At 42.1% G+C, this 21,668-nt stretch overlaps 2 protein-coding genes across 2 annotated transcripts; both read left to right on the top strand.

The window, feature by feature from the left end:
- Positions 1-1,269: 1,269 nt before the first annotated feature.
- On the top strand, positions 1,270-6,003 carry LOC137043195 (extracellular calcium-sensing receptor-like). The gene is made up of 7 exons (XM_067419373.1): positions 1,270-1,554; positions 1,660-1,912; positions 2,988-2,991; positions 3,758-4,307; positions 4,421-4,648; positions 4,853-4,976; positions 5,090-6,003. Exons 1-7 carry the CDS (start codon positions 1,270-1,272, stop codon positions 6,001-6,003), a joined length of 2,358 nt encoding a protein of 785 aa, XP_067275474.1.
- A 4,958-nt stretch (positions 6,004-10,961) lies between these two features.
- Positions 10,962-15,687, top strand: LOC137043158 (extracellular calcium-sensing receptor-like). The gene is made up of 7 exons (XM_067419316.1): positions 10,962-11,246; positions 11,352-11,604; positions 12,672-12,675; positions 13,442-13,991; positions 14,105-14,332; positions 14,537-14,660; positions 14,774-15,687. The coding sequence occupies exons 1-7, from the start codon at positions 10,962-10,964 to the stop codon at positions 15,685-15,687; spliced, it is 2,358 nt and encodes a 785-aa protein (XP_067275417.1).
- Positions 15,688-21,668: the final 5,981 nt, after the last annotated feature.

Genomic DNA, 21,668 nt, shown 5'->3' with positions numbered 1-21,668 from the left:
TAACACTGGCTTCACAGCCGAGTCCCAGGATGGGCTTGGCAGAGCATCACATACCGTGTTCCTGTTATTCTGTACTGTGGCCAAACCTTCCACCTGTGGTCAGACCATTCGTTTCTATGGGCATGACTTCCCCTAGAACAAGTGTCCAAGCATGCTTTGGTGTTCACAGATGCCTCGTCCACCGGCTGAGGGGCCACGTACAACAGGCATGCAGTCTCGGGTCTGTGGATGGGACCTCAATTGCATTGACACATCACTGCCTCGAGTTGCTAGCAGGTAGTATTACGCTAGGCAGCCTCAAGGGGCAACTTTGTTGAAAGCAAATACTGGTCTGTACGGACAGCAGTGCAATCATTGCATACATCAAAGACTAGAAGAAGACTTCTGTGGACTAGAAGTGTATCTTCCTCCTGAACACTGGCTCAAGGTGCCTTGCTAACGGATATGTGTAGAGGTGGCGACACCTAACATGTTTGCTAGATTCTATAGCCTCTGTGTAGAGCCTCTGTGTGTCTTCCAGTGTACTCGCCCCCAGTGGTCAGTAGCACGAAGTACCCATTCTAAATGTCGGCTTGCAATGACCACTTCTGCCTGCTGGGCCGGATACGTGCATCTTTGACTCAGCTTGCTCAGTTGGAGACACAAAAATGTTGATGTAAGTTTTTCATAATTTATTTATAAACTATAATACTGATCTGTCAACATTGACACTATATGATGAATTGAAATGAGCTGATAACATCAGTTCCCTTTCAGTCGGTCACTTCGACGTACGTCGGAAAGACCAACAAATTGAAGATATAGACATATAGAAGATATAGATATAGAAAATATAGAGATATAGAGATATATAAAATGGGCCAATGAACATTGGCGTGCGTGCTTTGCATATCGCACCCCGCCCCGCTGCGCGAGTATAAATCGGAAGCGATCGCCACGCACTGTTGTCATTCACTTCGGAGCGAAAGTCGTTTGCAGACTGAAGAGTGTGAAAGACCAAAATGAGATTTTAGACAAAAGTCTGACAATAACAGAAAAAAAAGAAAATTATTTTGCATATTTATATTTTTTATTTGATTGCATGCGATATTCATTACATACTGAAATCAGTTACCTAATATAATGTGTATAGTGTTAAAATAAAACTGTAATTACTTTACAGATAAATGCAGATTATTTAATATTTTATGTAAACCCAATGATTTATTTTTTTATATAAATGTACATTGTCACTGAATATGTATATATATATATATTTCTAGATTTTATATGTCAAGTTTCCAGCAGGCACAGACCATGGTTTTCGCTATAGATGAGATCAACAAGAATCCAAAACTGCTGCCTAACATCACTCTTGGTTACTATCTTTATGACAACTGTTTGAAGCTTGTAGTAGCCTTCAGGGCTGCTACAATTCTTATTAGTGGGACAGACGAGATATTTTCAAACCTCAATTGCACTGGCCCACCACCAGTAATTGCTATTGTTGGGGATCCTGGGTCAACTCACTCTATTGCAGTTTCTAGTGTATTGGGTCTGTTTCGTGTTCCTATGGTAAGATATGATATTAATACAAAATTAATAACATAATAATGAAATTCTTTTTTTCTCTACTACCCATCCTAACCTTTCTGCTGTATTTCTGTCTTTCCTAATTAGATTAGCTACTATGCCACCTGCTCCTGTTTGAGTGACAGGAAAAAGTACCCTTCTTTCTTCAGAACAATCCCTAGTGATGCTTTCCAGGTGCGGGCTATGGTTCAGATCTTAAAATATTTTGGATGGACATGGGTTGGTGTTCTCTATAGTGACGATGACTATGGCATCTATGCTGCTCAGTCCTTTCACCAGGAAATGCAGCAGTTTGGAGGTTGTGTGGCTTTTTCTGAAATAATGCCCTATGATCAGGGACGTGCACAGGGGGGTTGCTCAGGTTGCCCGGGCAACTGCCCATATGCCCTTCTCGACTCACGTTGCCCTTCCGAGGTGGAAAAAAATAAAATAAAAAAATCGTACAATGGATGCAGAATTTCACGTAGGCCTAGATACAAAAAATAAATAAATAAATAAATAAATAAATAAAATAAAAAAATCGCAAAGCCTCATTCACTTCCATATTCGGGTACCCGTCCGAAAGTGAAAGTCAAGCAATTGCTTGGGGCCCCGAGCTGGCCTGGGGCCTCAAGACAGCGACAGGTTAAGAATAAAATGCAACGACAAACTGCTTGAGCGCCCCTTTGATAGTCAATGCAGTAAAGTGCAATGACACTGTTATCGGAATCCCCCTCAAGGGGGCCCTCTCAGTCGTCGCTGACAGCAGCCACCCAACCACGCGATCTCTGCTGCCGGCAAATACAAAACCTCCTCATGAAGTGGAATTATGCTTTAGGAATCCAGAAAAGAAAAAAGATTAAAAACAAGATAGTGGTAAGTGATAAATTACACTATATAAAATAACTCTATTTGTACAAAAATGGTGTAATTTTGCAGCAGGTAGGCTAGCAAAAATATGTTTATGTTAGCTTACGTTACCTGCCTGGCAAATGCTGCTTGTAACGAACAGTAAGTGCAACTTTTTTTCCAAACGGACGGAATATGGTTACATTGTAATATGTTTTTTAACGGGATAAGGAAGACGCAGATCTGTTCCAGAATAACTGTTTATCGTTTTTAATGACCTAAAATTGCTTTAGCTTTGTAATAGGTTTTGATGAAAGTGGCATAGCATGCTATAGGCTACTAACTATTTTTATACTATGCATAAATAACCTGGAATAGTTAATATAGCATTAATTATTATTATAAACATTATTTAACCAGAAAGAGGCAGAGGAACATGATTTTTTTTCATATCTTATCTTAATGTGCTAGTGTCGGGATATACTAAACAGTTTATGTAAATATGATATTATTTTTATAAGTTACCAATGGATCTTGAACAGTTACTTTATTCTGTGTGGAAATTTTTACACTGTTGCATTTTGAAGTACAGTATCAGGACAACCCACATGTTTTACTGTTACTGTTTATTAAATATTTAACAAGGTATTAGTCATCTGTTGCAACTTTATAATAGCCTAACCATCCAGATAATGTTTATAGACAGTTTGCAAACCAACTAGTAACCCTTAACAAAGTGTTAGGAATATTTGGTCTGTCTATCTGTAATGTTTATAGATGTTTTAAAAATGGTTTCTTTTTTTTTTAATCATTACCCGTTTATCTATAGAAGGTTAGCCATGTCCATTTTGCTTGGGGCCCCCAAAATCCTTCTGACCGCCCTGGCTGAGCCTGCATGAGCGGCACTAGAAGGAGATTGTCGCGGTTGTCGGGTGAGACTTAACGTTGTCGGAAAGGTATAACAAACGGACGATCATAAACTGTTGATGGCAGTTAAATTAATATTGTCTTTTTTTATTAGACTATTGATATTGACTGGTTTGAGTTCTTTATTGGTATAGGCAAGGGAAATGGCCTCAAACGCACCATAATACAGGAAATCACATCTACGAAATAAAAAAAAATCTTGGGGGAGAAACCCCCAGACCCCCCTGCAAAAAAATAGCCCCACCTATTATATTTTTCCTGAGCAGAACATAAATACCACTAGGGGGCATTGAAATAATAATGATAATGGCAATAACAATAATATGTAAGTGGACAGATGGTGGTGGTGGTGGGGGGGGGTGCCCTTTTTTAGGTCAGAGCAACTGCCCCTCAAAAATCCTGTGCACGTCCCTGCCTATGATAATCGCAGGGACATTAAGCGCATAGTGGCAGTGATTAAGGCCTCTTCAGCCAGAGTAGTGGTGATATTCTCAACTGATCTGTTACCCCTGATGGATGAGTTGTTACTGCAAAATGTGACAGGCAGGCAGTGGATTGCAAGTGAGGCTTGGAGCATCTCACCTGTGCTCCACCTTTCACGTTTTGTACCCCTCGTTGGAGGCACACTGGGCATCGCCATCCGTCGAGGAGAGATCAAGGGACTTCGTGAATTTCTTTTACACCTTCATCCTGACAGTGATCCAAGAAATAATTTGGTGAAAATATTCTGGGAGAACATGTTTGGGTGCAAATTTGAGAATGAAAGCAAAGATGGAGAAAAAATATGTACAGCCCAAGAAGATCTGAACAGCACAGTTAATGAATATAATGATGTATCAGAGCTGAGGGCATCATATAATGTGTATAAGGCAGTTTATGCTCTAGCACATGCTCTTCATGACATGATTCAGTGTGAGAAGGGGAGAGGACCATTCAGTGAGAACAGCTGTGCTGACATTACCAACTTACAGCCGTGGCAGGTAAAATCTACATGAATAGGGCCCACAGCTTACTGTGCTACAAATTACATAATACTTAATGAGAAGAGACAGTAATATATAGCATAAGTAATATTGTTTTATAATCTGTGCAGATGGTTCACTACTTACAGAAAGTGAACTTCACCACAGGCTTTGGGGATCATGTGTCATTTGATGAAAATGGAGATGCTTTGGCCATCTATGATGTGATGAACTGGCACCCAAGTTCTGATGGGTCTATTGTTGTTCGCACAGTTGGTGTGGTAAATGAAGGGGCACAAACAGGGAAGGTGCTCACACTGGAGGAAGATGCAATTTACTGGAACTTTGAGACTAAACAAGTAACTAACATTTCAACTTAATGCCATCCTTTTTATTTTATTTTTTTGCAGAAGTTTTTCTTAACACTCTATAAAGCTGAGACTTAGCTTAGCTTAGCTGAAATTAGAACAAATAAATGAAAAAGCCAAGCTTTTTATTTTGCAACTGAGATAGTCACAAACATACAAACCAACAAAATGAGTGATAACAGATGTCTCTTTCAGCCTCCAAGATCTGTGTGCAGTGAGAGCTGCCCCCCAGGAACCAGACGAGCAACAAGGAAGGGCCTTCCTGTCTGCTGTTTTGACTGCCTGCCATGTGCAGATGGAGAGATTTCCAATATATCAGGTGATACGCTACATTAAAATTTCAAATTATAAATATGTATGTTTTGAACAGAATTCTTCCAAATTCAAAAACAAAAGTTACACAATTATTTTTTCTATATACATTTCTCACAGACTCAACTGAATGCACAGTGTGTCCAAATGAATTCTGGTCCAGTCCAGAAAAGAATAACTGTATCCTCAAAGCAGTGGAGTTTCTATCCTATGAGGATCCTCTCGGCATATCTCTGACTACTGCTTCCCTGCTTGGCACCTGCTTCTGTGCTCTTGTGATGGTCATCTTTGCTCATCATCGTAACACTCCTGTAGTACGTGCCAACAATTCAGAGCTCAGTTTCCTGCTGCTGTTGTCACTCAAACTGTGTTTCCTGTGTGTGCTTCTGTTCATTGGCCGGCCACAGTTGTGGACGTGTCAATTAAGACATGCCATGTTTGGTATTAGTTTTGTCCTGTGCGTCTCCAGCATCCTGGTCAAGACTATGGTGGTAATAGCGGTGTTCAAGTCATCTCGACCAGAGGGTAAAAGTGCTATGAAATGGTTTGGAGCAGCTCAACAAAGAGGGACTGTTGTAGTCCTCACTGCAGTCCAAGTTGTGATATGTGCAGTCTGGCTATCAACTGCCTCTCCAACACCCTATAAAAATATCCTGTATATCAGGTCAAAAATAGTATATGAATGTGCCATTGGCTCAGTGACTGGGTTTGCCATTCTGCTGGGTTACATTGGACTCCTGGCAGCAGTAAGCTTTCTGTTAGCTTTTCTAGCAAGGAATCTCCCAGATAATTTTAATGAAGCTAAATTTATTACCTTCAGTATGTTAATCTTCTGTGCTGTGTGGATTGCATTTGTTCCAGCATATGTGAGCTCACCAGGGAAATATGCAGTGGCTGTGGAGATATTTGCCATTTTAGCTTCAAGTTTTGGATTACTGGTGGCTATATTTGCTCCAAAGTGCTACATTATCATATTACACCCAGAGAGAAACACTAAAAAAGCTATAATGGGAAGAAAAGGTGACAACAAGTAATTACACATGCTGACTGTAACATTTTCTTACATTGGTGTTTCTGCATTTGAATGTAGAGCTTGTAGGAGCTTTAATAGACAGATATGCACCATTATACTTTTAGACATTGACTATTTCTCACTCTATTACTTTGTATTTTTTTTGTAATATAAATTAAATTACTATAATATTAATTACCATACCAATGAGTCATATTAATATTTAAAACAAATGTGTGTAATACGACTTGTGAAGAGATGATCCGGGTATAAATATAATATGCAAATCAACCATTGCTCACAAGCTATTATGTCACCATAGGAAAATATTGCTTTACTGATGCTTTACTGATGTCGTATTGCTTGGTATATTATTTCTAAATAATAATCAAACATTTTCGATAATAAAACTTAACTCAGACCATAGACAAAAACACAGAGCAGTACACTGCTTAATCAGTGTTTCATATTAGGAGCCTCTGGATTGTTAATAGTTCATTAATAATTAGAACATTATATCACAGGCCTGTCTTGAATGATGTTGAACAACACTACAAGACCAGTGTCTTTGTTTCAGGGTTTGGTGGATATAAGGTGACAAGAGATTTTCTTTTTTCAACAGTACAATATAGCCATACTCTAAAGCACAGGAATGCAGGCATAACAGGATCCAAAAAGTCAAAAACAACCAGAATAAAGGACCACCATTCACTGGGACAGAGGGCTATAAATAAAAAATACATACTCTCCTGCATTACACATATAAACACAATAAGGGACAGGTGTGACTAATTAATGAACAAATTAATAACCAAGGTTAAAAAAAAACAGGGAACAAGCGAATAAACTAAATACTCGCCCCTCTCAGCCTGAGTGAGTGGCTGCTGCATGACTAGATTTAATAGGGGAAACTGCAGAAATGCAGATGGGAGTTCACTTTCTGTCAGTCACTTTCAGCCTACGTCGGAACTGACCGATTAATTGGGGATCATTTTCAGAGAACAATCTACTTTGAGTGTAAAATTAATGAGCCAAAAACATTGGCATCTGGTCTGTGCATTCCATGCTTTCTGCTTGAGAGCAGAATGCTTGCTGTTCCAAATGTGATTGTCTCAACAGAGGTGTTTCTGATGAATGAATCTGCTCTTAGGGAGGACGCTCATTGATCTGGTGCAGGTGAAACAGCATGAGCAGTGACAGTCACGTGTGACATCAACAGCTATTTTCACAGCTCAGAACATCTCTTACAAATTGTGTCCCCTGTGTGCTTCAGCACCAATAAGAGTGTTTGTTTGTTTTTTCTAAAAAAACAAAAACCTTAAAAGGTTTGGCCTTGGGTCTTTTTTTAGATGTCATTCAAACATTCAAACGGTGTATTTCTGGATGCGGCCACTTTCTGTTTCTGGTTGACGGTCACAATTGCTCTCTCTCGTGCTTGAGCATTCGGCATGCTGAGGTAGCGTTTGTGGATGGTCCATGTTTCTACTGCTGGACCATGACCATCACGGTGTTAAGGTCTAGACTTGAATACCTCAGAAGGTGTGTAGACCCATTGCCTATTCCCCAATCTAGTGGCCCTTCTGGAACTTAGAGGGCTCCTACTTTGGTTGATAGACTTAATGGTGACCTGAGGATCACAGTGAGGGCTTCCCCACCGAGCCAACCTCCTCAGGCTCCACACTCCTCCACATCATAGCCGGTGGTGCTTCCAAGATAGCATGCTGGTCCTTTTCATGGGGGGCCATTCATTTCTTTTGGGGCTCAGGCTCGAGGATAGAATGTTGACTGCTGCATCGGAAGGTGAGCTTATGTCCTCTTGTTATGACGATTTGCCTGCGTTGCCCCCTTCGGGTGTGGCAGCATTACCCGAGTCTGAGACAGAGCTCAAGGCTATGCTTTCCCGGTGCGTCATGAGTGTCTGGCTCAAATGGAACACACCACCATTTCTGGAACACTCACTGGACGATTGGTATCTTTGGGCAGCATACTCAATTGCCTTTCTTTCCGGAAGTGCATCAGTTACCAGATTGTAGATGGCACCTTTTTCTGCCTGAAATTTTTCTGTCTGGTGCTGCCTCCACCCTCACTACTCTCAATGGTGGCGTGGCTAAGGGGTACGTGGAGCTTGCCCCAGTGGAGTGGTCTGTGGCAATGCAGCTTTGTCCCAAGACCACTACCTCTTGGCGGGGTAATATGCATCTCCCCTCAACCAGCTGCTGCCTCCACCTAGCTGTTGGCCACAGCGCATCCAGTTGTTCATTGCCTACGGGTGCCCCCCTGCTCAGCCTAAGCAGCAACCTCCACCTAGGCAGCGGGCGATCGCATGAGGGGTGCCTAGCTCATCAAGGCCTCTGCCAAGACCGGTGTAAAGCGCAAGGACAGGCAGCCCTGGAACCTGGTAAGTGTTGCAACAGCACATTTATACCCCTTTTCCACCAGAATGAACCAGGTGCTAGTTCAGAGCCAGTGCTAGTGCAAGTTCGTAGTTGGTTTGACTGACGAGCCTTCTAAGAACCGTGTGGCTATCCACATGCTAAGAACCACAACAGAGCCAGGTGTTACGTCACTGTATACGTCTCATCTTTCTCAGCAATGCTAGCAGGGCAGCGGGAAAAACAAACACACCAGGCATGTTTTAGATGCATTGACGCTGCGCAGACCGATCTACATATGATATCAAAATATACTGCGTGAGTGATTCAAAAGCATAAGGAGTCATTTGCTCTAGCTGTTACTTTGATGTCATACGGCGATCGGGCTGCACAGCGCCGATGCATCTCAAACATGCCTTCCATCAACAATGGTGAATGTTGCGTTAAGATTGATTTACATGGCTTTACAACATCGTAAATCATTGGCATCAAAACACAGAGAATCCAGCGCATTAATGCAGTTCATTGTAAGTATAGACGTGATTACAAACGAGCAGCAGCTATTAGCACCATTAGCTGCTATTTAAAAAATGGTGGATCTCAAGTTTGTGTTCATCTTGCTGACTCCGCCCCCAGCGCCTGATGTAATCGGTTCTTACTTCTAGCCCAGCAATGTTTTGGTGCTACTTAAGAACCACTTTTCCTGGCTCAGAGCTGGTGCTTTGGGTGTGGAAACACAAATAACCGATTTGAAACTAGGCTCTGGCTCCGAACTAGCACCAGCACTGCATTGGTGGAAAAAGGGTATTAGACCCCACTACAGGCCCCCTTCGGGCCTCAAGAGGTTGGGTACCTGTGTTGCTGCCCCACCCCACGTACGTCTGCGGTCCCATTGGTGCCCCTTTTTTTTGGTCCTGCCCGGCGGGCATATCAGTACAAAGTCCTCCCTTCAGGCTGTCCCTGTCGCCTTGCATCTTTACAAAGGTTGTGGAGGCAGCCATTGTTTTGTTCAGAGAACGCAACATTTGCATTCTCAACTATCTCGACGACTGGCTCATACTGGATCAGTTATATGACCACAGGGACATGGTGCTAAGTCCCCTCAGTCTGTTGGGACTTCGGGTCAACTGGGACAAGAGCAGCATGTCTTATCTCAGTATGGTTGTTGGATTTGGTCAACCAGACTGCCCCTCAGGGAGGAGTACGCTCAGTCAGTGTTTAACTGCTTGAATTTGTTCAATGGCAGGACGGCAATGCCCCTGAAATTATTTCAGAGGCTCCTGGGGCATATTGCATCGGCGGCCACAATAACGCTACTCACATTGCTCCATATGAGGCTTTAACACTGGCTTCACAGCCGAGTCCCAGGATGGGCTTGGCAGAGCATCATGTACCGTGTTCCTGTTATTCTGTACTGTGGCCAAACCTTCCACCTGTGGTCAGACCATTCGTTTCTATGGGCATGACTTCCCCTAGAACAAGTGTCCAAGCATGCTTTGGTGTTCACAGATGCCTCGTCCACCGGCTGAGGGGCCACGTACAACAGGCATGCAGTCTCGGGTCTGTGGATGGGACCTCAATTGCATTGACACATCACTGCCTCGAGTTGCTAGCAGGTAGTATTACGCTAGGCAGCCTCAAGGGGCAACTTTGTTGAAAGCAAATACTGGTCTGTACGGACAGCAGTGCAATCATTGCATACATCAAAGACTAGAAGAAGACTTCTGTGGACTAGAAGTGTATCTTCCTCCTGAACACTGGCTCAAGGTGCCTTGCTAACGGATATGTGTAGAGGTGGCGACACCTAACATGTTTGCTAGATTCTATTGCCTCTGTGTAGAGCCTCTGTGTGTCTTCCAGTGTACTCGCCCCCAGTGGTCAGTAGCACGAAGTACCCATTCTAAATGTCGGCTTGCAATGACCACTTCTGCCTGCTGGGCCGGATACGTGCATCTTTGACTCAGCTTGCTCAGTTGGAGACACAAAAATGTTGATGTAAGTTTTTCATAATTTATTTATAAACTATAATACTGATCTGTCAACATTGACACTATATGATGAATTGAAATGAGCTGATAACATCAGTTCCCTTTCAGTCGGTCACTTCGACGTACGTCGGAAAGACCAACAAATTGAAGATATAGACATATAGAAGATATAGATATAGAAAATATAGAGATATAGAGATATATAAAATGGGCCAATGAACATTGGCGTGCGTGCTTTGCATATCGCACCCCGCCCGCTGCGCGAGTATAAATCGGAAGCGATCGCCACGCACTGTTGTCATTCACTTCGGAGCGAAAGTCGTTTGCAGACTGAAGAGTGTGAAAGACCAAAATGAGATTTTAGACAAAAGTCTGACAATAACAGAAAAAAAAGAAAATTATTTTGCATATTTATATTTTTTATTTGATTGCATGCGATATTCATTACATACTGAAATCAGTTACCTAATATAATGTGTATAGTGTTAAAATAAAACTGTAATTACTTTACAGATAAATGCAGATTATTTAATATTTTATGTAAACCCAATGATTTATTTTTTTATATAAATGTACATTGTCACTGAATATGTATATATATATATATTTCTAGATTTTATATGTCAAGTTTCCAGCAGGCACAGACCATGGTTTTCGCTATAGATGAGATCAACAAGAATCCAAAACTGCTGCCTAACATCACTCTTGGTTACTATCTTTATGACAACTGTTTGAAGCTTGTAGTAGCCTTCAGGGCTGCTACAATTCTTATTAGTGGGACAGACGAGATATTTTCAAACCTCAATTGCACTGGCCCACCACCAGTAATTGCTATTGTTGGGGATCCTGGGTCAACTCACTCTATTGCAGTTTCTAGTGTATTGGGTCTGTTTCGTGTTCCTATGGTAAGATATGATATTAATACAAAATTAATAACATAATAATGAAATTCTTTTTTTCTCTACTACCCATCCTAACCTTTCTGCTGTATTTCTGTCTTTCCTAATTAGATTAGCTACTATGCCACCTGCTCCTGTTTGAGTGACAGGAAAAAGTACCCTTCTTTCTTCAGAACAATCCCTAGTGATGCTTTCCAGGTGCGGGCTATGGTTCAGATCTTAAAATATTTTGGATGGACATGGGTTGGTGTTCTCTATAGTGACGATGACTATGGCATCTATGCTGCTCAGTCCTTTCACCAGGAAATGCAGCAGTTTGGAGGTTGTGTGGCTTTTTCTGAAATAATGCCCTATGATCAGGGACGTGCACAGGGGGGTTGCTCAGGTTGCCCGGGCAACTGCCCATATGCCCTTCTCGACTCACGTTGCCCTTCCGAGGTGGAAAAAAATAAAATAAAAAAATCGTACAATGGATGCAGAATTTCACGTAGGCCTAGATACAAAAAATAAATAAATAAATAAATAAAATAAAAAAATCGCAAAGCCTCATTCACTTCCATATTCGGGTACCCGTCCGAAAGTGAAAGTCAAGCAATTGCTTGGGGCCCCGAGCTGGCCTGGGGCCTCAAGACAGCGACAGGTTAAGAATAAAATGCAACGACAAACTGCTTGAGCGCCCCTTTGATAGTCAATGCAGTAAAGTGCAATGACACTGTTATCGGAATCCCCCTCAAGGGGGCCCTCTCAGTCGTCGCTGACAGCAGCCACCCAACCACGCGATCTCTGCTGCCGGCAAATACAAAACCTCCTCATGAAGTGGAATTATGCTTTAGGAATCCAGAAAAGAAAAAAGATTAAAAACAAGATAGTGGTAAGTGATAAATTACACTATATAAAATAACTCTATTTGTACAAAAATGGTGTAATTTTGCAGCAGGTAGGCTAGCAAAAATATGTTTATGTTAGCTTACGTTACCTGCCTGGCAAATGCTGCTTGTAACGAACAGTAAGTGCAACTTTTTTTCCAAACGGACGGAATATGGTTACATTGTAATATGTTTTTTAACGGGATAAGGAAGACGCAGATCTGTTCCAGAATAACTGTTTATCGTTTTTAATGACCTAAAATTGCTTTAGCTTTGTAATAGGTTTTGATGAAAGTGGCATAGCATGCTATAGGCTACTAACTATTTTTATACTATGCATAAATAACCTGGAATAGTTAATATAGCATTAATTATTATTATAAACATTATTTAACCAGAAAGAGGCAGAGGAACATGATTTTTTTTCATATCTTATCTTAATGTGCTAGTGTCGGGATATACTAAACAGTTTATGTAAATATGATATTATTTTTATAAGTTACCAATGGATCTTGAACAGTTACTTTATTCTGTGTGGAAATTTTTACACTGTTGCATTTTGAAGTACAGTATCAGGACAACCCACATGTTTTACTGTTACTGTTTATTAAATATTTAACAAGGTATTAGTCATCTGTTGCAACTTTATAATAGCCTAACCATCCAGATAATGTTTATAGACAGTTTGCAAACCAACTAGTAACCCTTAACAAAGTGTTAGGAATATTTGGTCTGTCTATCTGTAATGTTTATAGATGTTTTAAAAATGGTTTCTTTTTTTTTTAATCATTACCCGTTTATCTATAGAAGGTTAGCCATGTCCATTTTGCTTGGGGCCCCCAAAATCCTTCTGACCGCCCTGGCTGAGCCTGCATGAGCGGCACTAGAAGGAGATTGTCGCGGTTGTCGGGTGAGACTTAACGTTGTCGGAAAGGTATAACAAACGGACGATCATAAACTGTTGATGGCAGTTAAATTAATATTGTCTTTTTTTATTAGACTATTGATATTGACTGGTTTGAGTTCTTTATTGGTATAGGCAAGGGAAATGGCCTCAAACGCACCATAATACAGGAAATCACATCTACGAAATAAAAAAAAATCTTGGGGGAGAAACCCCCAGACCCCCCTGCAAAAAAATAGCCCCACCTATTATATTTTTCCTGAGCAGAACATAAATACCACTAGGGGGCATTGAAATAATAATGATAATGGCAATAACAATAATATGTAAGTGGACAGATGGTGGTGGTGGTGGGGGGGGGTGCCCTTTTTTAGGTCAGAGCAACTGCCCCTCAAAAATCCTGTGCACGTCCCTGCCTATGATAATCGCAGGGACATTAAGCGCATAGTGGCAGTGATTAAGGCCTCTTCAGCCAGAGTAGTGGTGATATTCTCAACTGATCTGTTACCCCTGATGGATGAGTTGTTACTGCAAAATGTGACAGGCAGGCAGTGGATTGCAAGTGAGGCTTGGAGCATCTCACCTGTGCTCCACCTTTCACGTTTTGTACCCCTCGTTGGAGGCACACTGGGCATCGCCATCCGTCGAGGAGAGATCAAGGGACTTCGTGAATTTCTTTTACACCTTCATCCTGACAGTGATCCAAGAAATAATTTGGTGAAAATATTCTGGGAGAACATGTTTGGGTGCAAATTTGAGAATGAAAGCAAAGATGGAGAAAAAATATGTACAGCCCAAGAAGATCTGAACAGCACAGTTAATGAATATAATGATGTATCAGAGCTGAGGGCATCATATAATGTGTATAAGGCAGTTTATGCTCTAGCACATGCTCTTCATGACATGATTCAGTGTGAGAAGGGGAGAGGACCATTCAGTGAGAACAGCTGTGCTGACATTACCAACTTACAGCCGTGGCAGGTAAAATCTACATGAATAGGGCCCACAGCTTACTGTGCTACAAATTACATAATACTTAATGAGAAGAGACAGTAATATATAGCATAAGTAATATTGTTTTATAATCTGTGCAGATGGTTCACTACTTACAGAAAGTGAACTTCACCACAGGCTTTGGGGATCATGTGTCATTTGATGAAAATGGAGATGCTTTGGCCATCTATGATGTGATGAACTGGCACCCAAGTTCTGATGGGTCTATTGTTGTTCGCACAGTTGGTGTGGTAAATGAAGGGGCACAAACAGGGAAGGTGCTCACACTGGAGGAAGATGCAATTTACTGGAACTTTGAGACTAAACAAGTAACTAACATTTCAACTTAATGCCATCCTTTTTATTTTATTTTTTTGCAGAAGTTTTTCTTAACACTCTATAAAGCTGAGACTTAGCTTAGCTTAGCTGAAATTAGAACAAATAAATGAAAAAGCCAAGCTTTTTATTTTGCAACTGAGATAGTCACAAACATACAAACCAACAAAATGAGTGATAACAGATGTCTCTTTCAGCCTCCAAGATCTGTGTGCAGTGAGAGCTGCCCCCCAGGAACCAGACGAGCAACAAGGAAGGGCCTTCCTGTCTGCTGTTTTGACTGCCTGCCATGTGCAGATGGAGAGATTTCCAATATATCAGGTGATACGCTACATTAAAATTTCAAATTATAAATATGTATGTTTTGAACAGAATTCTTCCAAATTCAAAAACAAAAGTTACACAATTATTTTTTCTATATACATTTCTCACAGACTCAACTGAATGCACAGTGTGTCCAAATGAATTCTGGTCCAGTCCAGAAAAGAATAACTGTATCCTCAAAGCAGTGGAGTTTCTATCCTATGAGGATCCTCTCGGCATATCTCTGACTACTGCTTCCCTGCTTGGCACCTGCTTCTGTGCTCTTGTGATGGTCATCTTTGCTCATCATCGTAACACTCCTGTAGTACGTGCCAACAATTCAGAGCTCAGTTTCCTGCTGCTGTTGTCACTCAAACTGTGTTTCCTGTGTGTGCTTCTGTTCATTGGCCGGCCACAGTTGTGGACGTGTCAATTAAGACATGCCATGTTTGGTATTAGTTTTGTCCTGTGCGTCTCCAGCATCCTGGTCAAGACTATGGTGGTAATAGCGGTGTTCAAGTCATCTCGACCAGAGGGTAAAAGTGCTATGAAATGGTTTGGAGCAGCTCAACAAAGAGGGACTGTTGTAGTCCTCACTGCAGTCCAAGTTGTGATATGTGCAGTCTGGCTATCAACTGCCTCTCCAACACCCTATAAAAATATCCTGTATATCAGGTCAAAAATAGTATATGAATGTGCCATTGGCTCAGTGACTGGGTTTGCCATTCTGCTGGGTTACATTGGACTCCTGGCAGCAGTAAGCTTTCTGTTAGCTTTTCTAGCAAGGAATCTCCCAGATAATTTTAATGAAGCTAAATTTATTACCTTCAGTATGTTAATCTTCTGTGCTGTGTGGATTGCATTTGTTCCAGCATATGTGAGCTCACCAGGGAAATATGCAGTGGCTGTGGAGATATTTGCCATTTTAGCTTCAAGTTTTGGATTACTGGTGGCTATATTTGCTCCAAAGTGCTACATTATCATATTACACCCAGAGAGAAACACTAAAAAAGCTATAATGGGAAGAAAAGGTGACAACAAGTAATTACACATGCTGACTGTAACATTTTCTTACATTGGTGTTTCTGCATTTGAATGTAGAGCTTGTAGGAGCTTTAATAGACAGATATGCACCATTATACTTTTAGACATTGACTATTTCTCACTCTATTACTTTGTATTTTTTTTGTAATATAAATTAAATTACTATAATATTAATTACCATACCAATGAGTCATATTAATATTTAAAACAAATGTGTGTAATATGACTTGTGAAGAGATGATCCGGGTATAAATATAATATGCAAATCAACCATTGCTCACAAGCTATTATGTCACCATAGGAAAATATTGCTTTACTGATGCTTTACTGATGTCGTATTGCTTGGTATATTATTTCTAAATAATAATCAAACATTTTCGATAATAAAACTTAACTCAGACCATAGACAAAAACACAGAGCAGTACACTGCTTAATCAGTGTTTCATATTAGGAGCCTCTGGATTGTTAATAGTTCATTAATAATTAGAACATTATATCACAGGCCTGTCTTGAATGATGTTGAACAACACTACAAGACCAGTGTCTTTGTTTCAGGGTTTGGTGGATATAAGGTGACAAGAGATTTTCTTTTTTCAACAGTACAATATAGCCATACTCTAAAGCACAGGAATGCAGGCATAACAGGATCCAAAAAGTCAAAAACAACCAGAATAAAGGACCACCATTCACTGGGACAGAGGGCTATAAATAAAAAATACATACTCTCCTGCATTACACATATAAACACAATAAGGGACAGGTGTGACTAATTAATGAACAAATTAATAACCAAGGTTAAAAAAAAACAGGGAACAAGCGAATAAACTAAATACTCGCCCCTCTCAGCCTGAGTGAGTGGCTGCTGCATGACTAGATTTAATAGGGGAAACTGCAGAAATGCAGATGGGAGTTCACTTTCTGTCAGTCACTTTCAGCCTACGTCGGAACTGACCGATTAATTGGGGATCATTTTCAGAGAACAATCTACTTTGAGTGTAAAATTAATGAGCCAAAAACATTGGCATCTGGTCTGTGCATTCCATGCTTTCTGCTTGAGAGCAGAATGCTTGCTGTTCCAAATGTGATTGTCTCAACAGAGGTGTTTCTGATGAATGAATCTGCTCTTAGGGAGGACGCTCATTGATCTGGTGCAGGTGAAACAGCATGAGCAGTGACAGTCACGTGTGACATCAACAGCTATTTTCACAGCTCAGAACATCTCTTACAAATTGTGTCCCCTGTGTGCTTCAGCACCAATAAGAGTGTTTGTTTGTTTTTTCTAAAAAAACAAAAACCTTAAAAGGTTTGGCCTTGGGTCTTTTTTTAGATGTCATTCAAACATTCAAACGGTGTATTTCTGGATGCGGCCACTTTCTGTTTCTGGTTGACGGTCACAATTGCTCTCTCTCGTGCTTGAGCATTCGGCATGCTGAGGTAGCGTTTGTGGATGGTCCATGTTTCTACTGCTGGACCATGACCATCACGGTGTTAAGGTCTAGACTTGAATACCTCAGAAGGTGTGTAGACCCATTGCCTATTCCCCAATCTAGTGGCCCTTCTGGAACTTAGAGGGCTCCTACTTTGGTTGATAGACTTAATGGTGACCTGAGGATCACAGTGAGGGCTTCCCCACCGAGCCAACCTCCTCAGGCTCCACACTCCTCCACATCATAGCCGGTGGTGCTTCCAAGATAGCATGCTGGTCCTTTTCATGGGGGGCCATTCATTTCTTTTGGGGCTCAGGCTCGAGGATAGAATGTTGACTGCTGCATCGGAAGGTGAGCTTATGTCCTCTTGTTATGACAATTTGCCTGCGTTGCCCCCTTCGGGTGTGGCAGCATTACCCGAGTCTGAGACAGAGCTCAAGGCTATGCTTTCCCGGTGCGTCATGAGTGTCTGGCTCAAATGGAACACACCACCATTTCTGGAACACTCACTGGACGATTGGTATCTTTGGGCAGCATACTCAATTGCCTTTCTTTCCGGAAGTGCATCAGTTACCAGATTGTAGATGGCACCTTTTTCTGCCTGAAATTTTTCTGTCTGGTGCTGCCTCCACCCTCACTACTCTCAATGGTGGCGTGGCTAAGGGGTACGTGGAGCTTGCCCCAGTGGAGTGGTCTGTGGCAATGCAGCTTTGTCCCAAGACCACTACCTCTTGGCGGGGTAATATGCATCTCCCCTCAACCAGCTGCTGCCTCCACCTAGCTGTTGGCCACAGCGCATCCAGTTGTTCATTGCCTACGGGTGCCCCCCTGCTCAGCCTAAGCAGCAACCTCCACCTAGGCAGCGGGCGATCGCATGAGGGGTGCCTAGCTCATCAAGGCCTCTGCCAAGACCGGTGTAAAGCGCAAGGACAGGCAGCCCTGGAACCTGGTAAGTGTTGCAACAGCACATTTATACCCCTTTTCCACCAGAATGAACCAGGTGCTAGTTCAGAGCCAGTGCTAGTGCAAGTTCGTAGTTGGTTTGACTGACGAGCCTTCTAAGAACCGTGTGGCTATCCACATGCTAAGAACCACAACAGAGCCAGGTGTTACGTCACTGTATACGTCTCATCTTTCTCAGCAATGCTAGCAGGGCAGCGGGAAAAACAAACACACCAGGCATGTTTTAGATGCATTGACGCTGCGCAGACCGATCTACATATGATATCAAAATATACTGCGTGAGTGATTCAAAAGCATAAGGAGTCATTTGCTCTAGCTGTTACTTTGATGTCATACGGCGATCGGGCTGCACAGCGCCGATGCATCTCAAACATGCCTTCCATCAACAATGGTGAATGTTGCGTTAAGATTGATTTACATGGCTTTACAACATCGTAAATCATTGGCATCAAAACACAGAGAATCCAGCGCATTAATGCAGTTCATTGTAAGTATAGACGTGATTACAAACGAGCAGCAGCTATTAGCACCATTAGCTGCTATTTAAAAAATGGTGGATCTCAAGTTTGTGTTCATCTTGCTGACTCCGCCCCCAGCGCCTGATGTAATCGGTTCTTACTTCTAGCCCAGCAATGTTTTGGTGCTACTTAAGAACCACTTTTCCTGGCTCAGAGCTGGTGCTTTGGGTGTGGAAACACAAATAACCGATTTGAAACTAGGCTCTGGCTCCGAACTAGCACCAGCACTGCATTGGTGGAAAAAGGGTATTAGACCCCACTACAGGCCCCCTTCGGGCCTCAAGAGGTTGGGTACCTGTGTTGCTGCCCCACCCCACGTACGTCTGCGGTCCCATTGGTGCCCCTTTTTTTTGGTCCTGCCCGGCGGGCATATCAGTACAAAGTCCTCCCTTCAGGCTGTCCCTGTCGCCTTGCATCTTTACAAAGGTTGTGGAGGCAGCCATTGTTTTGTTCAGAGAACGCAACATTTGCATTCTCAACTATCTCGACGACTGGCTCATACTGGATCAGTTATATGACCACAGGGACATGGTGCTAAGTCCCCTCAGTCTGTTGGGACTTCGGGTCAACTGGGACAAGAGCAGCATGTCTTATCTCAGTATGGTTGTTGGATTTGGTCAACCAGACTGCCCCTCAGGGAGGAGTACGCTCAGTCAGTGTTTAACTGCTTGAATTTGTTCAATGGCAGGACGGCAATGCCCCTGAAATTATTTCAGAGGCTCCTGGGGCATATTGCATCGGCGGCCACAATAACGCTACTCACATTGCTCCATATGAGGCTTTAACACTGGCTTCACAGCCGAGTCCCAGGATGGGCTTGGCAGAGCATCATGTACCGTGTTCCTGTTATTCTGTACTGTGGCCAAACCTTCCACCTGTGGTCAGACCATTCGTTTCTATGGGCATGACTTCCCCTAGAACAAGTGTCCAAGCATGCTTTGGTGTTCACAGATGCCTCGTCCACCGGCTGAGGGGCCACGTACAACAGGCATGCAGTCTCGGGTCTGTGGATGGGACCTCAATTGCATTGACACATCACTGCCTCGAGTTGCTAGCAGGTAGTATTACGCTAGGCAGCCTCAAGGGGCAACTTTGTTGAAAGCAAATACTGGTCTGTACGGACAGCACTGCAACCATTTCATACATCAAAGACCAGAAGAAGACTTCTGTGGACTAGAAGTGTATCTTCCTCCTGAACACTGGCTCAAGGTGCCTTGCTAACGGATATGTGTAGAGGTGGCGACACCTAACATGTTTGCTAGATTCTATAGCCTCTGTGTAGAGCCTCTGTGTGTCTTTCAGTGTACTCGCCCCCAGTGGTCAGTAGCACGAAGTACCCATTCTAAATGTCGGCTTGCAATGACCACTTCTGCCTGCTGGGCCGGATACGTGCATCTTTGACTCAGCTTGCTCAGTTGGAGACACAAAAATGTAGATGTTAGTTTTTCAACTTAATATCCAAATAAAATGTATTTATAAACTATAATACTGATCTGTCAACATTGACACTATATGATGAATTGAAATGAGCTGATAACATCAGTTCCCTTTCAGTCGGTCACTTCGACGTACGTCGGAAGGACCAACAAATTGAAGATATAGACATATAGAAGATATAGATATAAAAAATATAGAGATATAGAGATATATAAAATGGGCCAATGAACATTGGCGTGCGTGCTTTGCATATCGCACCCCGCCCCGCTGCGCGAGTATAAAGCGGAAGCGATCGCCACGCACTGTTGTCATTCACTTCGGAGCGAACGCCGTTGATGAAGCATCTGACTGACTTCCTACAGCGAAGAGAGAGAGAGAAAGCTTGTGTTGGCCAGACGGCACAAGACAGTGCGACCGCGATCTCACTGCTGCTGAGAGAGCTGCTGTTTTAATCTGTGTAAAACATCAGTGTTTGCACGAAAGTGGCTGTATTGAGTGATTTTGCAAAACATAAATGAAAAAACGTATCCAAGATGATGATGATGACAATAATAATTATTACTATACTAAGTTTTGATTTCAAATACTTCATATGAATGTGTTTGAATGCATTTTCATCCGCCGGATGGAGCGAAATGACGTCATTACGTAAAGACATAAAAAAAACAGTGATCCGTTTTTTTAACCAGATCATTGAAACGAACTGTCCGAAAGAACCGGTTAGCAGGAAAAGAACTGAACTTCCCACCACTACTCCACACAGAAACAGCCACACGTGCGGCATGACGCCACGTTTTGTTGTACGCTATAGAGGGAATGCATCGACGTCACTTTTCCCACCGGAACACACCCACCCCCTCAGCCGGGGCTGAGTGGCAGAAGAGCTGCTGCGTGACTGAAGTTAATGGAGGAAAACGCGAGTTGAGCAAACGATCATCAGTTTAAACTAAAGTTTGGGTATAAAGCTCGATATAGTGGTCCTTACAACTTACCAAAGACTCAGGATAATGGATAATGACATGCAGCCAGGAATCGTGTTTCCTGATATTTTTTATGAGTCTGATTTCGACATGATTATTTATAACTGATCAGTCATCACATTTTTCGAGTGAATCCCGCATGTATATGTGGATGGGTCAGTGTATTGGAGCGTGTGTGTGGCCGCTTGCCACGAATGTAAAACAAAAATTTTATTCAAATTCTGAATATATTATAGACCTATTGATAAAAAATAAACAATAATTATATTGCCCAGACAGCGCGCAAAGTGCTCCCTTTATAATAATTAAAAGGTATCACTCATTCAATAAACGCAATCTCACAGATTTCCCCAGTGAAGCTGGTATGCAATGAGGCTCTTATTTTCACAATGTCTGCACAGAGACACGCGTTAACTGAACTAAGCACCTGGACAAACTTACGGTGATACGGTGAGTGGATTCCAAGTTTAACACCTGTGATTGGCCAACTGCGTTGTAGATATCTACAAACATGTCTGTGATTGGCTACATTACTCACCAAGGCGAAAACACGTTGGAAATGTAATCATTTGACGAGTGCAAATACAGATACACACTGGATCATTTGCTAGATCCTTTTTCTAATAATATGCTATTATTACAAATTCTTACGGAGA

Source organism: Pseudorasbora parva, chromosome 16, assembly GCF_024679245.1.
Source record: "Pseudorasbora parva isolate DD20220531a chromosome 16, ASM2467924v1, whole genome shotgun sequence".
In the NCBI taxonomy this organism is placed as follows: domain Eukaryota; kingdom Metazoa; phylum Chordata; class Actinopteri; order Cypriniformes; family Gobionidae; genus Pseudorasbora; species Pseudorasbora parva.
This window is presented reverse-complemented; position numbering and strand designations above follow the sequence as displayed.

What these genes read in the sequence shown, in the direction of transcription:
- LOC137043158 (XM_067419316.1), top strand. Translation starts at nt 10,962, where the DNA reads ATGTCAAGTTTCCAGCAGGCACAGACCATGGTTTTCGCTATAGATGAG. An exon ending in GTCTGTTTCGTGTTCCTATG is followed by an intron (nt 11,247 to 11,351) that starts GTAAGATATGAT and finishes TTTCCTAATTAG; the next exon opens with ATTAGCTACTATGCCACCTG. An exon ending in AGAGATTTCCAATATATCAG is followed by an intron (nt 14,661 to 14,773) that starts GTGATACGCTAC and finishes CATTTCTCACAG; the next exon opens with ACTCAACTGAATGCACAGTG.
- LOC137043195 (XM_067419373.1), top strand. Translation starts at nt 1,270, where the DNA reads ATGTCAAGTTTCCAGCAGGCACAGACCATGGTTTTCGCTATAGATGAG. An exon ending in GTCTGTTTCGTGTTCCTATG is followed by an intron (nt 1,555 to 1,659) that starts GTAAGATATGAT and finishes TTTCCTAATTAG; the next exon opens with ATTAGCTACTATGCCACCTG. An exon ending in CCAACTTACAGCCGTGGCAG is followed by an intron (nt 4,308 to 4,420) that starts GTAAAATCTACA and finishes TAATCTGTGCAG; the next exon opens with ATGGTTCACTACTTACAGAA.